This window comes from Mastacembelus armatus, chromosome 17, assembly GCF_900324485.2.
Source record: "Mastacembelus armatus chromosome 17, fMasArm1.2, whole genome shotgun sequence".
Lineage (NCBI taxonomy): Eukaryota > Metazoa > Chordata > Actinopteri > Synbranchiformes > Mastacembelidae > Mastacembelus > Mastacembelus armatus.
The window spans coordinates 16653349-16672860 of NC_046649.1; the positions used below are offsets into that span (position 1 = coordinate 16653349).

Here is a 19512-nt window from a genome sequence, read left to right on the forward strand (position 1 = left end):
ACCTTGAATCCCACTTTTATCAAGAAAAATCTGTAGATTAGCAGTAAGGGAAAATATTTGGATTTTTGTGACAAGTATGACAGCATGCAAACAACACAAACAGCTGCACAAAGTGTCACTCTGTAAGACAGGATACAGCATATATGATAATGGATGGTACCACTTAGCTATGCTCTCCCAGCCAAGAAATCAGTGCCCTTTCTTAATGGAACAGGAAAAAAGTCTCTTATTTTTTGTTAGTATCCACAAAGTCCTCAGTCTGGGCCCAGGTATTCTGCATTCTCTGCCGCTGGGATGTGTCCATTGGTGTGGGTCTTGAAGGTAGGAGTGAAATCCTGTTGGTAATCAGGGTTGTCGATGCTGTTCTGCAGGTGGCATTTCTGAATGTTGTGGACTGTGCCGTTAGAGCTCAGTGGGAGAATGGCAGGGGATGGAACTTCATTGAGGTACTCGGGCCTGTAGGCCCCATTCTTAAAGCAATTCAGGTACTCTGTCTCTGTGTCATCTGAAGCGAAATTGGGAAGAAGGGTGCGAGGTGGACCAGGGTGCTGGTAGATGGGATTTGTCACATCTGAGACTGCATTCTGGTTCATGTAGTCTGTAAAAAAGACAATTACATTAGCAAGGATGCAACATAGACAGGTTACCATTCAATATATATATATATATCAAATATATTAGGGAATAATAGTTGTGTATGTTTATAGGGCATTTTTTATACTTTGTTAGATCTGACAACAGAGAAATAACAGAAATGCTGAGATCAATGTGTAACAGAGGTCCCTGGTCAGATTGGACTCAGAAATGTTGCTAGCAGCCTGAACCACGAGGCCATCAGGGCAGCCTTGTTTGGGCCTTTAACTAAGACTGACACTACAGCAGTTTGCTGATTGATTTACAGCTTTCCAGGCAATATGTGATGAAAATCAACTTAAAGATTTAAAAGAAGCTTTAGACAGCTAATCCATGACATGAGCATTTTGTTTGCTTTATTGTTGTAATCAAAGTTACACTGTGATTATATGGATGTAAGCAGGGACTGATTAACACTCTAATTAACACTCAAAGAAGCTTTGACTTATAATATTATTGAGTGGACTGAAAAAATAAAATTTATTAGGTGTAATTCCTCCAGAGGTAACTGGCTTATTCAGTTCTTAGAAACCGAGTTACTTTTACTTTCCTTTTCATAATAAGCCTCCATATTGTATTTTATCATTTGGAGTATTTATATTCCCAGTTTCATTATGGGCCAAATGGGCCAAAAACAATTTTACACTTCGGTGGACATTAAAGTTTTAAGTATTTTGATCTTTGCTGAAAAAAGGAAAAGGGCATGTACATTTGTAGTTTTTTGCAATATGAAGGCAGCTGCTGGGATTCTAGTTTCCATGAAAACAAAAATTGTATAGTCATTAAAATGTCTAATAAAGGTGGTAGGCAATATGCAGATAGTAATAATACTTATTTGATGTTCTTATGGTCATGAGCAGAACCGTAATGTTGCCGGTATTCACTTTTATATTCCCCATTAGAGCCACCAAGTCTAAAGATTTATGTACTAATGGTAGTGTAAAAGCAGCAGAGAAGTTAAGAAGCATATGGTCTTCAGTAGGTGCAGTAATACAATAACCACTAAGCAGCGATGTATTTCTTGTCCACTAGATGTCTCTCTTCATCAAACAAATGCACCAGAGGAGAACCATCTTAAAATGAGAGTCACTTAGGAGTTTTGACTTTGGAAAACAACTTGCCTGGAGCTGGTTGGAAGGCATTGTCCAAAAAATTGCCTGTGGGGTCAGGAATATACCGGAGAACCAAACTTCCATCTCTGCTTGGGAACGCATTCTACAATAAAAGACAAATGGTTTTAGGGCCAACGCACTGGAACGCCATTAAGGGCAATCAAAAGGATTGACTTATACTTACCAATAAGCCATTTCTACCCTGGCAGGCTCCAATGCTGCTGTTTAGACTCTGCAAAATAAAGTGTAGTTGATATGTTATAATGACACCACAGCAGCACAAGGCAGGAATAAGCCACTATTGTCCATAATTCAGACACTAAGTAAGAAAAGGTTCAAAATGTAACTAAATGTGCATTTTAAGTGTCAATACAAACTGGAAAGACATACACAAACACAAACACACACACACAAATCTGGTCCCTGGTGTTCATTTCTCAGGTAAATCTTTTATCTTTCATGTTTCACTTTGGTTGTTTTTGTTTTCCAACTTCCTGCTTTTATTTATAGTTATTTATGCTGAGGAAACACAGCTGTCATCTCAGTACAAGCTGATGACGATCGAAATAAACATCCTACTGAACGGATTCATATTCATTCAAGCAATATGACAAGCTTTGTTATGTCTGTCAGACTCTGAAGTCAAAGGACTGTGAACAGCATTAAACCATGGAAACCGAGCGAATAAAGAGAACAGAGTGACAGCTCTGGCAATGCAATTACTTTCAACAGAATAAGGAAATTAAACACGCCGAAGGAGCAACCATCTGTAAAAAAAATTCTCGACCCTCAGTGGGCTGTGCCCAAACACTGATATTACAAAAACAGGCTTATGCTGAGCTTTTATTGGACTTGAAAATGTTCCACTGGTTGCCTGCTAAGGTAATCAAACTGGAAAGCTTGCACAGGCTAACCAGACTGTCAGCGGCCGGCAGTGATTCCAGGTTGAAGAGCCAGACCTACGCATGGCCTTCACTGAACCTGAGATAGAAGAGTTCTCCTTGTTCTGTTCTCATCGATCAAAGGGCACCTGGGAGGAAACGTGGGAGAAGGAAAGATGTTGAGGGTGAGTGGGTAGGGATCAGGAAGAGGAGAAAAGTCCCAGGGGCGACCGTCAGACAGAATGAGGGCAGCTGGGGTCTGAAGGGTTCAGGTCAGGTACGACTGGCGACTCAGGTTCAAGTCAGGGCAATTTGTTCAACTCCCTTGCTGTGTGATCACCCAGATTCAGTTCAACAGCTTCTGCTGATTGAAGTAAAAGCTAATTGCTTTTAACGAAGAAAGAAATTACACTGCATTTATTTCCATTCTGACTCACAGGAGAATGATTTATGCAGTAATTCCAGTTCCCAAAAACACAGTTAAAATAGAACAATTAGATTTTCAAATAGTCAGCTGCATTTTGGTTAAGTGTCAGCGGCTGAAAAAAAACGCTGCTTTTTCTGGGAAATTTTACGCTGCCTGAAAAACAGCTGGAATTCCCTTTTCACTTTTGTATGGTCATAAAAGGTCAACGTGTTTACGAAATGGTGTTCACATCCGCAGGGAAGGTAACAGTGCATCATTACATGTACTGATTCACTCCCCCCCCCCATTCACACTACAGTCACTGAGAGTTCATAACATAACATACTTTATATAATACTCTAGGTGTAAATCACAAAATTCTGTAAAATCTTAATATGACTCATAATAAATGTGGGGGAATGGGTCAACAACTGCAATGGTTTAATGCAACAAACTAATATTTTCTGATCTATACTGTATTTGGTATCCAATATATTTTATTTTCCAAAATATGCATTTATTATTAATATTATTAAATCTTTTGGTTTTATTAGGTAATAATAATACTATAGATGGACAATCACAAATAGTATCCAGTAATGTTTATAGTACACAAGGACATATTTTCAGTAAAACTGCACCACCTTGTGGAAGTTATACTTGCAGCAGACAGGCTACCATGTGTGACTAAGAGGCCATTTGTGTTAATACACTATTTTTGCTATTTAGTGCATGATTGTTAGCCTACAATAATAAAATGGAAAAACACATTTTTGTCTATGACTTTCAGTAAAACGGGAGCCCTGCTACGGCAGCACTAGCCTTTTTCAATTAAAATGGTTGTCTTTAAATTATAGCATTCATTTTCTGTTTTGAACATCTGACCACAACACACAAATGAGTCACCCCTTTGAGTTTTTTTCTGAAATATCAGCAGTGTAACTGAAAAAGAAAAAAAGCCACACATTTTAGCCATTTATTTGTTTTGTTTTTCTTTAGAATTTTTTAGTGCCAGCAGGCCTAATTTTTCATCTTTTGCCAAAATCTGTGTTGTGGTGCCACAAATGTCACCTGGGACAGAAAGAGAGAGAGGCAGAAGCAAAAGCACATCCAGTCCAAAACATATGACTGCATTTTTTACATGAAGGAGCTTACTGTGGAGTGGAGCAGTGGGGTGTGGGAAGTGCTTGGACTGCTGAAGAAGCCATGCTGTGGCACCAAGTACTCGTCTGCATCCACAGCATCCTCCATATCCTCCCCACTGATCAGACTGCGGTAGAATTTAGTATCTGTGGGATTTGGCAGGTGCATGCGGTCATCACCCTGAAATAGAAATAGAAAAAAGTAACCTCTACAGCTTTTTGGATGTCATAAGTTACTGCTATTTATCATCAAATGAGCTGCATGTTTCAGGAAGTAAAATCAAATGGTGGGTAAATTTATACCTGAATGACAAGATAACGGGAAGGATCCCGTGCCATCTTTGTAAACTCAGCTATTAGTTCCCGGAAGCGTGGTCGGCTCTCTGCATCAATCATCCAACCTGTCCAAACATACCAGCAGATGTCATTAGGATAAAAATTACTTAATAAGATGAAACTGTATATTGACATGAACAGAAATTAAGTGCAACAGAAAAAAGGTAGAATATACCATAAAGCTAAAATTATTAAATTAGAAAAGCAGTGTATAATGGCATAACTAGTAAAACAAAGTTCTTGCTTGTATGTGTTAAAAAGACAGAAACTTATAAAACTGGAAACAACTAACTTCATCATCATCATTATTATGTATTGTGAATTGTCTTAGTAATTCGACTCACGACAAAGAAAGAGGGAGGAGATTTGCCACTTTTGCTTAGAAAATGACTTGAGAAATTCATTATCACAATAGTTGGGGATTAATTTGCTGTTGTTTTTACTGGCTAAGCCCTGCAGGTCTAATTTATGGGGATGTAAATCAATATAAATCATATCATACTAGTCAGTGTACAGATGGCCATATATATTATTTTTATACATATATATATATATATATATATATATATATAAAATATATATGGCCATATATACACACACAAACACACACACACACACATATACTTACATTTCACCATGATCATGTAAACATCTATGGTGCAGATTGGTGGTTGAGGCAATCGCTCCCCTTTTTCCAGGACCCCAGCTATTTCACTGGCAGGAATCCCATCATATGGTTTAGTCCCAAATGTCATCAGCTCCCAAACTGTTACACCTACAGAAAGGAGAACAGTTGGTACAGTATGTGTCACAGTTTGGTGATCTGCCATTCACTTTGTTTGCTCCCAGAAAAAGAAAAGAAATGAGGGTGACATGATGCAAGCCTCTCAAGTATCACACAGAATCAAAATAGCTATGTTGACAAATTGGCTCTGCCTGCAGGAGTGGGAGTTAGCAGGATGCATCTCTGTGCTGGAGGAACTGAAAAAAAAAAAGAAAATGAAGAAAAGAAGCCCATCACTTTTGCCAGGGTCTGCTGATGCTTTTGCCATGTTGAGCGGAAGGCATGATCAAACCCTCGGGAAAAGAGGATTTGGAGGCTAGCCCACTCAAGAAAACTGTGCTATGTTTGGTTTCTGTGTGAGTTTATGTATGGAGAAGCATCTGTGCACAAGTAGCAGAACAGTTTGAGGGCTGAGGCAAAAATCTCTTATGATGTGATATTGTCCATCTGAGACGGCTGCTGTGTAGGTGTGTGCTACCTGTGTCCTATATACCACAGATGCTAGCAAGATGTTCTCTCTCATTTGATGTTTTGGAACGCTGCCTTATTAGATCCAAAAACAAGATCCTTTCTGAATGTTCAAAATTACTGCCCTCACTGTTAAAACACTTTATTTAGCACTGAGCAAATATTTCTCCTGTGAGACTGTCACCAATACTAAGCAGAAAGTACAGAGGCCCAGCAGTTTCATATATCTGAACTTACACCTCTGGGATATTGTATGCAGGGTTCATGCCTTTCTAGTTTAAAGAGTATGTACACCCAGCAAATAGCACTTACCATAACTCCACACATCACTCTGGTGTGTGTATGTTCTGTTTAGGATAGATTCGAGCGCCATCCATTTTATCGGTACCTGTGGAACAAAAAAAAAATCAGGAATGTAACGACGTCACATAAAGTGTGTCACAGAAAGCTTAAAACCTGATTACTTGGATGGTTTCCTGTATAAGGATTAAGTCTAGGCCCACACTAAATGGGAGAACAGCAACTACAATGAAGGAAAGCAGTTGTAGTTGAAAATGTCTGTGTTGGAGTCCAGCTCCGTCCAGATGTTTTTCAAATACCTCAGCATCTGTCTTTTGGAAAAAATAATACACCACCAATAGAGTTCTGAAAATATACTATATCAGTAAAGTTGCTAGTACCAGGACATTTTTACCACATTATTGATTTCTTGAAGTTGGGTAAAAATGATTAAAGTGTTATTGTTTTATGAGGAACATTATTGGGTTCAATAGAGAAGTCACTTTATAAGTAAATACAGGCACTATACAGGAAAAAATGCTTTCAGTTGCACAAAGACACCTTGATAAGAGATGGAAAATATGTGTTTTGTCATTTCTCTTAGAACTCAGTTCACTGACTGAACTATTTATACAGTGCAACAGTTACTAACCTACAATTTAGAGCAAAACTACAAATGTAAAAATATCATCTTTCATGACATGGAGCAAATTCAGCCATCTAAAAGAAACCATCTGTTTACCAGCACCAGATTTGTGAAAAGATGTAAATACACAACTAAGGTTGTTCACATTTAGGCCTATTTCTCTGCAACAACAATTGGTGACCATAAATCTAACACATGTAGTAGCAGTAGTAAAAAGTAGTAGCCTTGTGAGCTTCTTTTGTCTTTATAAAATATTCATAAGAGATTAAACTGCTGACACTATAGACTACTTTAATCTTCAACCAACCTTTCCTCCATCTGCATGATACTCTTTCTCATCTGCATTGAGGAGTTTGGCCAGACCAAAATCAGTGATCTTGACATGTTGAGGAGTCTTCACCAGGACGTTTCTGGCTGCCAAGTCACGGTGCACCAGGTGGCGTTCCTCCAGGTAGTTCATACCCTTTTGTCAAACAAATGTTGAAATGTAGTTTATTACATAAGAGTGGTGCTTTTTTCACTGTCTGATATGTCAAAACACAGGAACTTGCCTTGATCAGACAAAGATAAAGGATCTAAGAGTGCTGAAAGGCTGTCACGATACACTGGTCACCGTCTTAAGTAGGCGTAGGCATACACACACACACACACACACACCAATATGTTTGTACAGGTGCTGGGTAAAAGACTGCAAAATGGTCTTCCTCAGACTTATCACAATCACCTGATGTCATTTAACATTATAGCTTAGCAGTTAAAGGCTGTGAGTACTGTAGATCAACAATGGGTAAACAATATAGTTATAATATAGTACACAGAAAAATTAATCTACTCCCTATCTTTATTATAACACAAATACACACCGTATGTGTGTAAATGAACAACAATAGCCCCAGGTCGGTCCTATTGAACAGTATGTAACTTGATGCCTTAAGGTGTCTCTCTTACCTTTGCTATCTGAACACACCAGTTGAGCAGGTGCTGGGATCCGATGTTATCCTTGTTCTCTTTGACATATTCCAGCAGGCAGCCGTAGGGCATGAGCTGGGTGACAAGCTGCACTGTGGAGGTCAGGCAGATGCCAAGCAGGCGACAGACATGTGGGTGTTCCACGCTGGCCATCACATAAGCTTCCTGTAGCGTGCATGTAGACATACAAAAACGTTTTTTGTCATTACATGTTTAATATTATCTGGGAACACTCAGATAACACATACAACAAAACAACACTTTTCTCTTTTCCACGAGGTAAAGATTTGAGAATGCACAATGTTAGATTAAAGGTTCAAAAGCAAAAAAGAAACTATCTCTTTGAGTGAAACATTTTCCTCAACTGAACTAATAATGGTAATTTACTAACATTTGACAGCTTGAAAAAAATATTTCTGAATAAAACCTATGTTGGGGAATATGTTTCTTAGCCACATTTAGCCAACTGTAAAAGTAGTAGCTCTGCTCCGAGTGGAACTCACAACCATCAGATGTGATTTGACTGACGAAAGGCTTCCTACTAGCAGAACTTTGCAAACAGCATTTCAAACTGAGCTTTATTTAGTAGGTTTCCTGCCATGAGTGTATTACTTTTATCCCAAATATTTTCCACATTCTTATTAAAGTATCAGCATTATTCAGAAAACAACCACATCATTGGTAGGAACTCTGTAATTCTGACAGTGTCATGAGAAGGAGCATCAAAAAGCACTAAGAAATGCTTTCTTTAAAAAGGCAAGACTCTGTCCTTAAGACATGAAGTTCAGATGATGTGAGGGTCCAGCACAACAACATCCTGGAGTAAAGTGACTGAGCAAAATTATCACAACATCGGAGGATCTGAGATGCACATTCTGCCGTTTGCATAATGCAATTTGAACAGGCTGCTTTCTCAGTGTGATTTCAAGACTGCATTCATTTCCAGAGCACCTCAGTCTTCAGCCTTCAAGAGTCCCCATAGGAGGACTACAGTGTAGAAACATAACATGTTCTATATTACAAGAAAAATAAGTGGTCATACCATCAAGATAAGTTGCATGTGCTGTAAATTACAGTATACATTCCTGTTAAACTGAGGTCTGGAAAGCAATACTTGTCACTCACTTTGTGCAGCACATTAAGGTACTTCTGAGCTGTTTTAATAAAGTCCAAACATTGTGATAATTACAAAAAAATGTGTTGAGTTTATAACTTTTGTAATTCCACAGTCAATTCTAAGATTTTGCTGTGTTGCCAGGCAGCACGCATTTTTATTAAAGCAGCTCGGGAAATAACATTTTGAATGTCTGACTCAGAATTATAATATATGTAGAGTTCAAAGAAGTACTGCACAAATCACAGAACCTACATCCAATATTTCTTTGTTTGCCTTTGGTGACGTGGCCTCTCTCAAAACCTTAATAGCCACTGGGATCTTCACATCCTCCCCCTCTGGAACCCACAGGCCCTGCATGGACACAAGGTTGTTATTTCACAGGCTTTAATCACACCTGAATCATCAAGTGAGTACATGTGCATACATAAAAATGGCAGCATATGCAGCATAATCACAAATGTTGGCATACAAGTAGTGCACCCAAACTCTCTATAGTCTATACTCTAGATCCCAAACCCAGTGGTCAGAAACAACTGAGCACTGATTTACCTGCACTGCTAAATTCCTCACTTTCCCTTTACCCATGACCATAATTTAAACCTAATTCCAAGCCCATAAATAAGTCTTTACTCTCAAATAGTGCTTTGAAAAAATGCCCTTACTCTCAAGGTTAAAAAGTGAGGTTGGTCCTCTGAAAGGCAGAAAACCAAGAGAACAGGCACACAGACTTGTTTTTCTACTGTAAGTAGAACAACTGTGTTGACATTTATCCTCTCTGGAGATTTACCCAAACATTAACCCTAAAAAAAACATATTCCAAATCTTGTGGGTACTTGCTTTGTATCAGCATGAGGAAGATGAGTTGTCACAGTCACCAGAGACAGATATACACACAGATAGCACTGAAAGTGATAGGTTAGTCACCCGTGCATGATCTGGCAAGTTAAAAATGTGTCTTTAATTGAAAAATTGACAACAGATGTTGATGAATGAAAACACTGACAGGTGTTGGTTATGTGGGCTTGGCATATGCTGTACTCCTGAGCTCCAGCTTCTAGAGAGCTCAGCACTGCAGTTTTAACAAGATGATGTTTTTAGGCACAAACCTAAGGCATGATATTACCTTATAAACTGTGCCAAAAGCCCCTGAGCCCAGCACTTTGATTTTCTTAAATTCAGGCTCCTTCAGGATCCGCAGCAGAGCCTGGTTTGGTGCCTCTCCACTTGGAGTCAGGGGCTCAACCAACTGGAAAAAAAAGGCTCAGATATCTTAAATATAGCCCTAAAATGCACTGTAGTAAATCAATATTCCATACAAATCATACAAAAAAATCAAATACTCTAAACATACTGTAATATGAAACTTATGACTGCATTTTCCATTTCAAGAACCAGAAGACAAGTAAAAATGACCTCTGGGTATAGTAGGCTTGTACTGTATCTGTAAATGAATCTTAACATCTTGATGATACAAGGAGTGACTCATCTTACCTCTTTCTCTTGGAGCAGTCTGCGCATGGTCCTCTTTCGCTTGATGTGGCGTCGGCGTAGGAACACAAAGACAGACAGGCCTGCAATAAGAACAGCCAGCAGCCCACCAACTACACCAGCTGCAATCATGGAAAGACCAGAAGGGCTGAAAGACAGGTGGGAGCTGATTTAAGAACCCAGATATAAAGCAGAACACATTTGTGAATTTGATCAACATGGAAAGATGAGCTCAGAATGTCGAACTTGGGTATGGATGATCAGTGTTACTGTATTTACTCACCTTTTAATATGGCAGCCTTTGAGACCAGGTCCAGTGCACCTATAAACAAATCAATGCAAATGATCTGATGTAACTATATCGCCATTATGCTTTCACAAGACAAATTCAACATCCAGGGAAATGTTTTGCAATTGGTATTCACCGATTGCTGTTGCCACACTTATTTGATTTCATAAAAAACAGTTCCCTCATTTGTGCTCAAAAAAGATGAAAAGCCACTAAAAGCATACAAGTTCACTGAAATCTGCTCAGAGTCTACAAGACTGCATGCATCAATCACTGGGGTTTGCTGGGGCCAGAGATGTTATGAAACACAGAACCCATAAAAATACACAACTTGTGCAAAAATAAATGCTATTTTTCATCATAAAAAGTTGCACAAGGCAGTTCCAGAGGCCAATCAACACTGTCTTGCAGTGGTCATCTTCCCCTCCCTTCCACCATCATCAGTACAACTCCATGGTTAATTAGTTCATCATTGTGAACATCAGGTCTGCTTCCATTTCTGTCAAAGACATTATTGGGTTGTTCTACAATGCAGAGTAGGCCCTTTATCCACTGAAACAAACAGAAACCAATCACAAGCATTCATAAATCTATAAAGCCGAAGTTGTACTTTGGAAAACAGGTGGAAATAATAAAAAATAGCTGTAAATGTTAAAAAAAGTATCATACTCAAAAACATCTCTCCTTAATTTTCAGATTTCAACATTTATCTCAGCAACAATGGCCTCATCTTTAAAACAAAGCTCTCTCCAATCTGTGCCAACACAACCACAGCTGACCCTTCTGGCTTGGATTAAGTTACTGCATCAACATTACCACAGATACATGACTGCAACACAGAGAAATATAGTGCCAATTCTCAGTTTGGTGGAACAATGCTTTTACCCCTGAGTGCAGTTTCTATGGCATAGCTGGCACATTTTCATCTCATCTGCGTATTTCCACACTAGTGTGTCGTCTTCTCCTGGCACGCCTTGTGGACAGCGAGACACACAGAACAGTCCATCTTGAAAGTTGGCACACTTAGCACAGTTTCCAGAACCCTGAAAGTAAAAAAGAAGACATGATGTTTATAACCCTCCTGAGAGGAGTAGTAAATATAATGTGCAAAGCACTGTCTCATAGTTACAATTTCTCAAAGCAAGCCACATCCCTCTTTCTGATAAAGATATACATGTTAAGGCAATCAAAACCATCCACCCATCATAGGGCCTTTAGTTTAGGCCAGTATAATGTAGTCCCTTGATGCACCTACTCCAATCAAATGTAATTTAATACTTTTGTCTCTTTATCAACTGTTTTGTTCTATATTTAATGCCCTACATTCCCAGGATGACTTTCCACAACCTCAAAAAAGGGGCCTGAACTTGTTTCCCATCAAAGATGGGATTATGGTTGTATACAGTAATAGAAGACAGCAGCAACTACATTATCACACCCATTATTCAAAACTCAACATGTCTTATGGTGGCATTGGTCTAATAAAGCTTCTGTTGACTGAATTGAAATTGGTAACACTAACACTTCTAAAACAGATTTCATGCTGCGTTATTTGATTTGTGATGCTCAGATTCTGAGGGACTAACAATAAAATATAACATTTATCCTTGACATTTGAGATTCATAAATAATCTTACAAGACTTTTACAGGTTCAGCTTTTTATGGATGTTTGTACTAATAATTTAGTTGTTGGTGACACACATACAGGCGCACTGCAAGTTGCAGTCCCATTCATGCGTTGGCACTCGGGGTGGCAGTCCACACAGGTTTTATTCACGACCACCTCCCGTGGCTCTCTGCAAAAACAATAATAAAGCTGACAGACGGACCACTGACAAGCCTTATTTACACAGTTACAAGTGAAGTAAGATTTTTGATCCCTTTTTTGAGGGCACAAGTTAAATTGTAAGCAGTTTGAGATTCAATGTTTGACAGGGATCTGCAAAGATAAACAGATGTGTGCAAATGTGCTATTTCAGCTACACTGTTTGTCTTAGATCTACTGGAGCTTTAACTTCAGAATACCTTGGACTGTATTTTGGTTATAGCATTTCTTTCAATAGCAAATCCCCAAACTCATCTAATGTCATAGTCTGGAAATGCTCATGGTTTGAAAATAGACTTTGAAGGCCAATGGAGCAGATAGATCAGATGTTCAGTCTGTTTGTCTAAAATAAGGAACACTGCATTTCAGAGCTTAAAAGGCAGTAAGATCTAGATTCCTTCCTTACCCCTCCAGGATGTTGCAAGAGTCAACACAGCTCCCATCACGGCTATAATCACGGCAAGCGAAACACATGTCCGGGCCCGGCCCCCAGCAGCCGTCTGTGGTACATTTCCTGTCACAAGTGTTGTTCTTCAGAGCTGGAAACAAAACACAATCTCAAGAAGCCATCTTCCGTGTGGAATTATCCAATTTTGAAATTAGACTTCAATAATTGAATCAGGCTTGTGAGTTGCTTAACAAAACCTAACAAAAAGTTACAAAATAAGACAACAAAAGGATTTAATTGTGGTGTGGGAAACAAAATTAAATCTACCACATGTAGCAGCATCAGCATTTTCCTCTACTGTGGCACTCTGATGCTCTGATTTGAAGAGCCGCTTCCAGTGGCTTTTGCTGGTGTAGCACAGCTTCTGATTCTTAACAATGACCACATCTCCATCGCTGATTTCCTTGAGAGAGCGAAGGCCCAGGTAGTCAATACTGAGCTGAGTCATAACCACACTGCGGCTACCGCTACCAAAGGGAAAAAGGTGGAACAGGAAAAGATGAAAACAGGAAAGATTTTATGAGAGCCTTGAATAACACTCAACTCTTAAAGAACAAATTTATTTCTGTTTATTCCTGAGTCAGTGGTTGTGAATCTATAGGGGGTCTTAGCAAACATCATACCGTTTTGTTCGTCCTCGAATGATCTCCAGGTTTTCAAAAGGACTGAGTGAGTTCATGCTCCCTGGCCAGGTTTGAATCCACAGGTATCCTGGAGCAATAAATTGTTAATTGTGAAACTCTATTGTGAAACTGTATTTAGTGTGTCATGCTTTACTCAGGTCTTACGTAGTCTTACCAGTAATTTCTTTAACTGTCTTAAACACATCAAGTTGGGCAGGATCCATCTTTGGTGTTTTGGTAAATGGATCCCTAAAGAAAAATAAATGAAAGACATCTTACTATCTAAAGATAAAAGTGCCCACTAACAACTATAGCTCATACAGAAAGACCTGAGGGTTGTGATGCTGTTAATGTCCTTGACTTACCCATAAATTGATGTGTGGATGATGGCAATGTTACCATTGATTTTAGTGCAATTTTTAAATGAGCCAATGTTGGTGGCATTGATAGACAGGGTGTGAGTCAGATCTCCCGTTCCGAGGCCATTACACACTATACACAATTCAGAAAACAAACATTAGTCCAGAAACTATTATAAAGATCTCGATACTTTAGAATTATCATGTTGGAGCTCAAAGTGAAGCTCATTTGAACTAACTGACATAGTGTTTGGTATTTTGTTATCATGTATTATACTTTATGTTATGGTTATATAGTTTGTATGTACAGCAAAAAATGTAACGTAGAAAAATACACCTACTTGTGTTCTTGCTGAGCTTAGAACAGCAATAAAACTCTAGACATGAGTAAATGTATTCCACTGCTATAAACTGTATTATGTACAGTATATGTGGAAGAAATATGTCTCCAGGTTGCACAATAACAGCTTAACCTCCCACCTTTTGGACATAGTCCATCACACTTGGCACACTTTCTGATTCCTCCCTCATCCACCTCATATGTGTTACCGCTGCAGGTCCGCACACATGCTCCATGATCAGTCACAACATAGTTATCTGGAATGATTGCAAAGCAGTTTTTCATTCATTTCATATAATTTTCAATATACTTCAGTATTACAAGGCACCTGAGCAATAACAAATACCCAAAACATCCAAATCAATCTAAATGTGCCTTTCTATTAATGCTGTAGGCCAAACAGTATAGACAGAGACCTGCAGTAGTTAAAACAAGCACAGTTGTTGCATTAACACGCCCTGAACTCAATCATTTATTTCCTTGTACAGTTTATAATTAAACTCAGACAAACTGTAACCACTGTGTCTAAAAACTCTAAAAGACAAACTGAGAATATTTGAGGATATGTTTATCTGTTTAGTCATCCTTACGTGGGCAACTCCTGACACAGGTCGCCCCAAAGTTGTATTTTCCATGTGGGTTAGGAACCAGTTGGTGCAGGTTGGGGTCGTAGCGCATGAGGCCCGGGCAGGAGTCCTTACACACCCCATCATCCTGGAAGTCTCTACAGGCCTGCAGCACAAACAGCAGTCATCCAGTACACTGGGACCAAAACAGAGCCCCACACTAATGATAACACTGCATTCCTCTATCACAGCCTTGGCTTAATCCTCAGAGCCACACAGAAAAGGAGAGCAGACGCTGATACTCAAGGCGCTGCCAAAGGAAAGATTTAATCAGCATTTATATGTCTCCCTGGTACTGAGACCAATAATAATTCTTCTGATCATAAAAGCAGATGCTGCTGAGGGCTTTGTTTTGTGGAAGACTTCTCATCCAAATTTTGTTTTTCAAGGTTGTCTCCTCCTGAGTTCCCTGATCATATCATTACTTCTGTCCTGCGTATGAAAGTGTCCTTCACTCACCAGACAGTCGGTAGGCCGGGGTCCTGTGCAGCCTGCGGCACAGTGCTCATTACAGCAGTCACTGGGTGAAGGTCCTCGGCATCTCTTAGAGCACTGCTGTGCACAGTTCAGCTTTGTCACTAAAGAATGGACCAGAAAAAGTCAGCAGCGAAGTGACCAGCAAAAAGTCATGTTTTAACATTTGAATTCTGAGGACACATTACAGCTATAAATTATAACATTTTGCATGTTTAAAAATGGTAAAAACAATAAAGCACATTTGCAAAGCTCTTTCACCTTTCTGTTGTTGAAGTGAAAATATTAATAACCAACCAAGTTATATAACGCATAGAGAGGTCCATTGTTTCTCAGTACTAGAATATGGAAACCAATCAAAAACATGGCTATTTTAGTGTTTCTTCACACCATAAATGTGGATGTACTGCACACTAACTGAAATTAAATCACAGAACAGAGCTTACAGGTCTGACAATTTTCACGACCAGGTGCCCAGCAGGACCCATTGAAGCATCTTGAGTCACATCTTTTACCTGTAGCAGCAGGTATAAAACAGGATAAACAGGATAAAATATTTCTGACCCTTGAAATTCTTTAGAACTGCACAATGAATTAATTCTGCCTTGTCTGTCTTTATCTTTTGTGGTTAAATGTGTTACTTACACAGCGGATTGTTGCTGGCCACCGGGAGCTCCATGTTTGGTTTGGTATCTGAGTTGACAATATCATACCACTGTATTGTCTCCACGTTGCATAGATGATTGGTCCCAAACTTTACACCTCCTTTAAGAATTTCTGCAAAGCAAAACTGCTACGTCAGTTTTAATAAAAAAAAAAAAAAAAAAAACACACACAATTAATTTTAAAAACACCATTTTTTATTTTAGTTGTATTATAATACTGAGATTTTGTGAGGAGCTTTTGTCAAGGAAAACCTGAGTATAGAGAGTTGGACTGACCTGTCAGACTGGTCAGAAGAAGTTCGTTGGTGCCCTGGCCCGTGGCTTTGTCATAATTGGCAAGAACAGCAAGAGCAAACCCTCCCTCATAGAGTGAATGACCTCGGATGATGCGCAGGTTCTCAAGAGGGATCCTGGAAGCTGTGTTGAGGGCGATTAGGACATAGCCGCCCACTTCTTCAATGGACTGTGGAAGTAAAAGTGAGAAGACCTAGGTCTGAACTAAAGAATCCAATATGCAAAGTCAACAATAAATGAAACTGACAGTAGACAATAACTGGATACAAAACATGTGAGATGCAGTGGCTATATTATTAATGCACTAGTCCTATCCAAAATCACAGGTAATTTCACTGATAAATAGTGTCGACTTTAGTCTTAAAAACATTACAAAATCACCTGGTACTGGACATAAGTTGAACGATTTTTGATTTGCATCTTTTTCTTGTTTTATCTTTTGATTAATGTTTAGTTTTTGCTTGTAAAAATATTAAAATTAAACATTATTGTCTATCACACAGAAGGTAGAATTAGTAGTTTTTTGAGCATTGAGTGCTGCCTGTGGGTGCTCCTGTCATGCTACCCGCAGCCCCAACAAGCTGCACCAATCAGATGGTTAGGAAAATGACATCCTTTGAATTACTGCATGATATCTGCTGACTGTATGTTATTTCTGCATTTGAGTGTACAAGCTTGCATGTGTGTGTGGTCCCCCCTCACATCTGCCCAATGTTCACAACCATGTCACCACAGCTGGGTTTCATGCAAAGCTACAACCAGATGGTTATAAACAGTGAATCATCTGTCACTACAAACTCACTCTCTCTCTGATTTTAATTATCTCTACTAGAGTGATAAGAGCAGCGAAAGGTCTGCAAAGATCCGGAACACAGACTGTTTGGCAAAATGGTTTCAGATCACCAAAAAGATAGATAGATAACAGTCAGTAATAATCTGTTATATGCATGTTTAGCCGCCACTGCTAACAGAATGCAGTGTTTACCCTGAGGAAGGACAGATCACGGTGCTCCTCCATGTAGGTGACCTCCAGGTTTTCTAGGACCACAGTGCAGTTGCTGTAGGTCTTCACCATGTTTAGGTAGTGGTCATCTTTGGAGCCCAGAAGGTTTAAACGGTTAGTGATGCCCTGGCACACTGTAAAAGACAAAGAAAAAAAAAAACAATAGGATAACTTAAATTTAAGTTAACTTAAATTTGCCTGAAATACAAGATGCAAACTGTTTGTAAAGCATCTGGAAATTCAGCGCAGTGTCACAAAAGCATTAATCCAAAGGCTCATAGTGCTATCAGTCAGAAACATCCAAAGCTTATGTAACACCCTGGCTCAATTTATAATATTCTGTGTGCAGTCTGTGTGTCTCTGTTTGAAAATTTGGTCTGTGCAGTCATAACTTGGCCGGGATTCATGTGAAAATAAGCGATCTGTGTTGCATCTACAATAGGAATCAAATCTCAGCTACAAAGCTAGTTCTACCTCATGAGTCAAAGTGAGCTCTGGCTGTATTTATACTGGCAGAGGCCCGAATCTTTCCACTGCTATGCAGACTAGTTAAAAACAACCACTGCGACCAGAATCTCCAGGCCCATCATGTCATTTCGGAGAAAGGATTTGGTGTGTCACACATTCCCGTGACATTGGTGAATATGTTTCTTGGGAAAACGTCAGATCTCAAAATTGCATAATTACCACTGATCGCAATAACTTCATCCTAGTTACAGGATAAATTATTCTAGACAAAGTTTTTGATATGATTAAAAAAATTTTTAAAATTTAAATCAAGTGTACTCTTTTCTTGTTTTCAGCTGCAATAATAATGAAGGTAGTGATTGAGAGATTCACAGAACTATAATTGTAGGCTGATCTCTGTCATTATGCAATAAAATGTTTGGATAAGGAAGGCAGTGTTGCCGATAAATGGAGCAGAGACCAGAGATTTTTTTTTTTTTTTTTTTTTTTTTTTAAAATCAATGTGCTGTAGTTTTTAGCAGAAGAATGCATGTCTTAAGAAAACAGGTCATCATCTTCTGTTCATTTGTCTGGAGCTGGTCAGACAGGTTCTGACTGGCACTAAAGAGACAGCCAACATACCCTTAAACATACATTACATGCAAACATTCGGCATGCACTCATAACCATATAATGGATTTTTCTCTTTCAAGTCCTAATTTATGGGTAAACTTAAGCAATAGGTTGAGAAAAACAAAAGATTCTTCCCCGTGTTTGTTATGCTAGAAATTATGGTGCGGCTGTAATGTCTCTTAATCACATTCCACAACGTGCCTGCTCTTGACTGCAAAGAAAGCCATAACGTGTGCTCTTAGTCCAGAGACACACCTCACAACACTGTACATAACAGATAATTTAAGTGCCAAGCATTTCTGCAAGCTATTTATGTCTCCAAATTGTAGAAAGAACAAATTATTAGCTTTCAGCTCAGTCAAACTAGTATCAGAGGTCAATTATTTGTACTTTTCCTCATCTACTATGCACTTTACTCTTGTTGTGGTGTCGAGTTCACACAAACCAACATCCAGGGGCACCGAATCAGTGAGATTTAGACACAAACAGCTGTCTCCAGCCCTCTCTCTTCTTCCTCCTCATTAGTTTGTCCCTCAGGGTCCTCCCTGACATGAACCCTGCAGTCCAGCAGCCTAATGCCCAGGCAACAGAGGCAGTCTAGCTAAGGCAAGCTGACCGTTTTAATTAGAGGAGCCATATGATATGTAATTATTCTGCAAATTATTACTCAGACTGAGAAACCACACTGTGATAAACAAAAATAGTTGTAAGGCCGTGCAGCTGTAAATGTTAATCAACCTGATTTAGGCATCCCAAATGGCTGGTTGCTAATAGGGATGCTGATTATGGTTAATTGGTTTGCTGCTATGCCACATTCAGTACATCTATGTATATCTCCCAGATGCATACATACAGCCTGTTTCCTGTCCTAATGTTTTGTTCTGTTAATACTTATGATGAGCAATAAAGGCTGAATGAGGCAGGTGACTAAAGGTTTAACAAACTTCCCCCCAACTGGAGTACATACTTGTGTGGCGCATAAGGAAGAAAAAAAAAAATCAGTTGATTGCTCAAGCAAGCTGCAGTATAGCCACAGTAAACATGTTCCTTGTCTACAGTAGCTGTTGATTTCAGAACTCTAACTCTATTCAGTGACAATGCAGTGAATTAGTTATCAGGCTGCAGATGAAAAAACAAGGTCAGACTGTATCAACAGAGAAGCTGTAAGTGAAAAATGACTTCATTGTTCTACAAATAAAAAAATTAAAAAAATTTAAAAAAATC

The 19512-nt window shown here is 39.0% G+C and overlaps 1 protein-coding gene across 1 annotated transcript in view; it reads right to left on the reverse strand.

Annotated features, from left to right (window-relative positions):
- Window positions 1–254: 254 nt before the first annotated feature.
- Window positions 255–19512, reverse strand: part of egfra (epidermal growth factor receptor a (erythroblastic leukemia viral (v-erb-b) oncogene homolog, avian)) — a 36661-nt gene continuing 17403 nt past the window's right edge. Inside the window, exons 2-28 of the mRNA XM_026312839.2 lie at window positions 17191–17342; window positions 16188–16374; window positions 15892–16023; window positions 15693–15761; window positions 15232–15350; window positions 14737–14878; window positions 14287–14403; window positions 13813–13939; window positions 13623–13696; window positions 13448–13535; window positions 13092–13291; window positions 12783–12915; window positions 12257–12347; window positions 11436–11593; window positions 10545–10583; window positions 10265–10409; window positions 9897–10019; window positions 9026–9124; window positions 7636–7821; window positions 6995–7150; window positions 6075–6150; window positions 5139–5285; window positions 4478–4575; window positions 4188–4355; window positions 1930–1977; window positions 1755–1848; window positions 255–598 (exon numbers count right to left, since the gene is read on the reverse strand). Coding sequence (XP_026168624.1) covers window positions 255–598; window positions 1755–1848; window positions 1930–1977; window positions 4188–4355; window positions 4478–4575; window positions 5139–5285; window positions 6075–6150; window positions 6995–7150; window positions 7636–7821; window positions 9026–9124; window positions 9897–10019; window positions 10265–10409; window positions 10545–10583; window positions 11436–11593; window positions 12257–12347; window positions 12783–12915; window positions 13092–13291; window positions 13448–13535; window positions 13623–13696; window positions 13813–13939; window positions 14287–14403; window positions 14737–14878; window positions 15232–15350; window positions 15693–15761; window positions 15892–16023; window positions 16188–16374; window positions 17191–17342 — 3512 coding nt within the window. The remainder of the gene's footprint in view (window positions 599–1754; window positions 1849–1929; window positions 1978–4187; window positions 4356–4477; window positions 4576–5138; window positions 5286–6074; window positions 6151–6994; window positions 7151–7635; window positions 7822–9025; window positions 9125–9896; window positions 10020–10264; window positions 10410–10544; window positions 10584–11435; window positions 11594–12256; window positions 12348–12782; window positions 12916–13091; window positions 13292–13447; window positions 13536–13622; window positions 13697–13812; window positions 13940–14286; window positions 14404–14736; window positions 14879–15231; window positions 15351–15692; window positions 15762–15891; window positions 16024–16187; window positions 16375–17190; window positions 17343–19512) is intronic.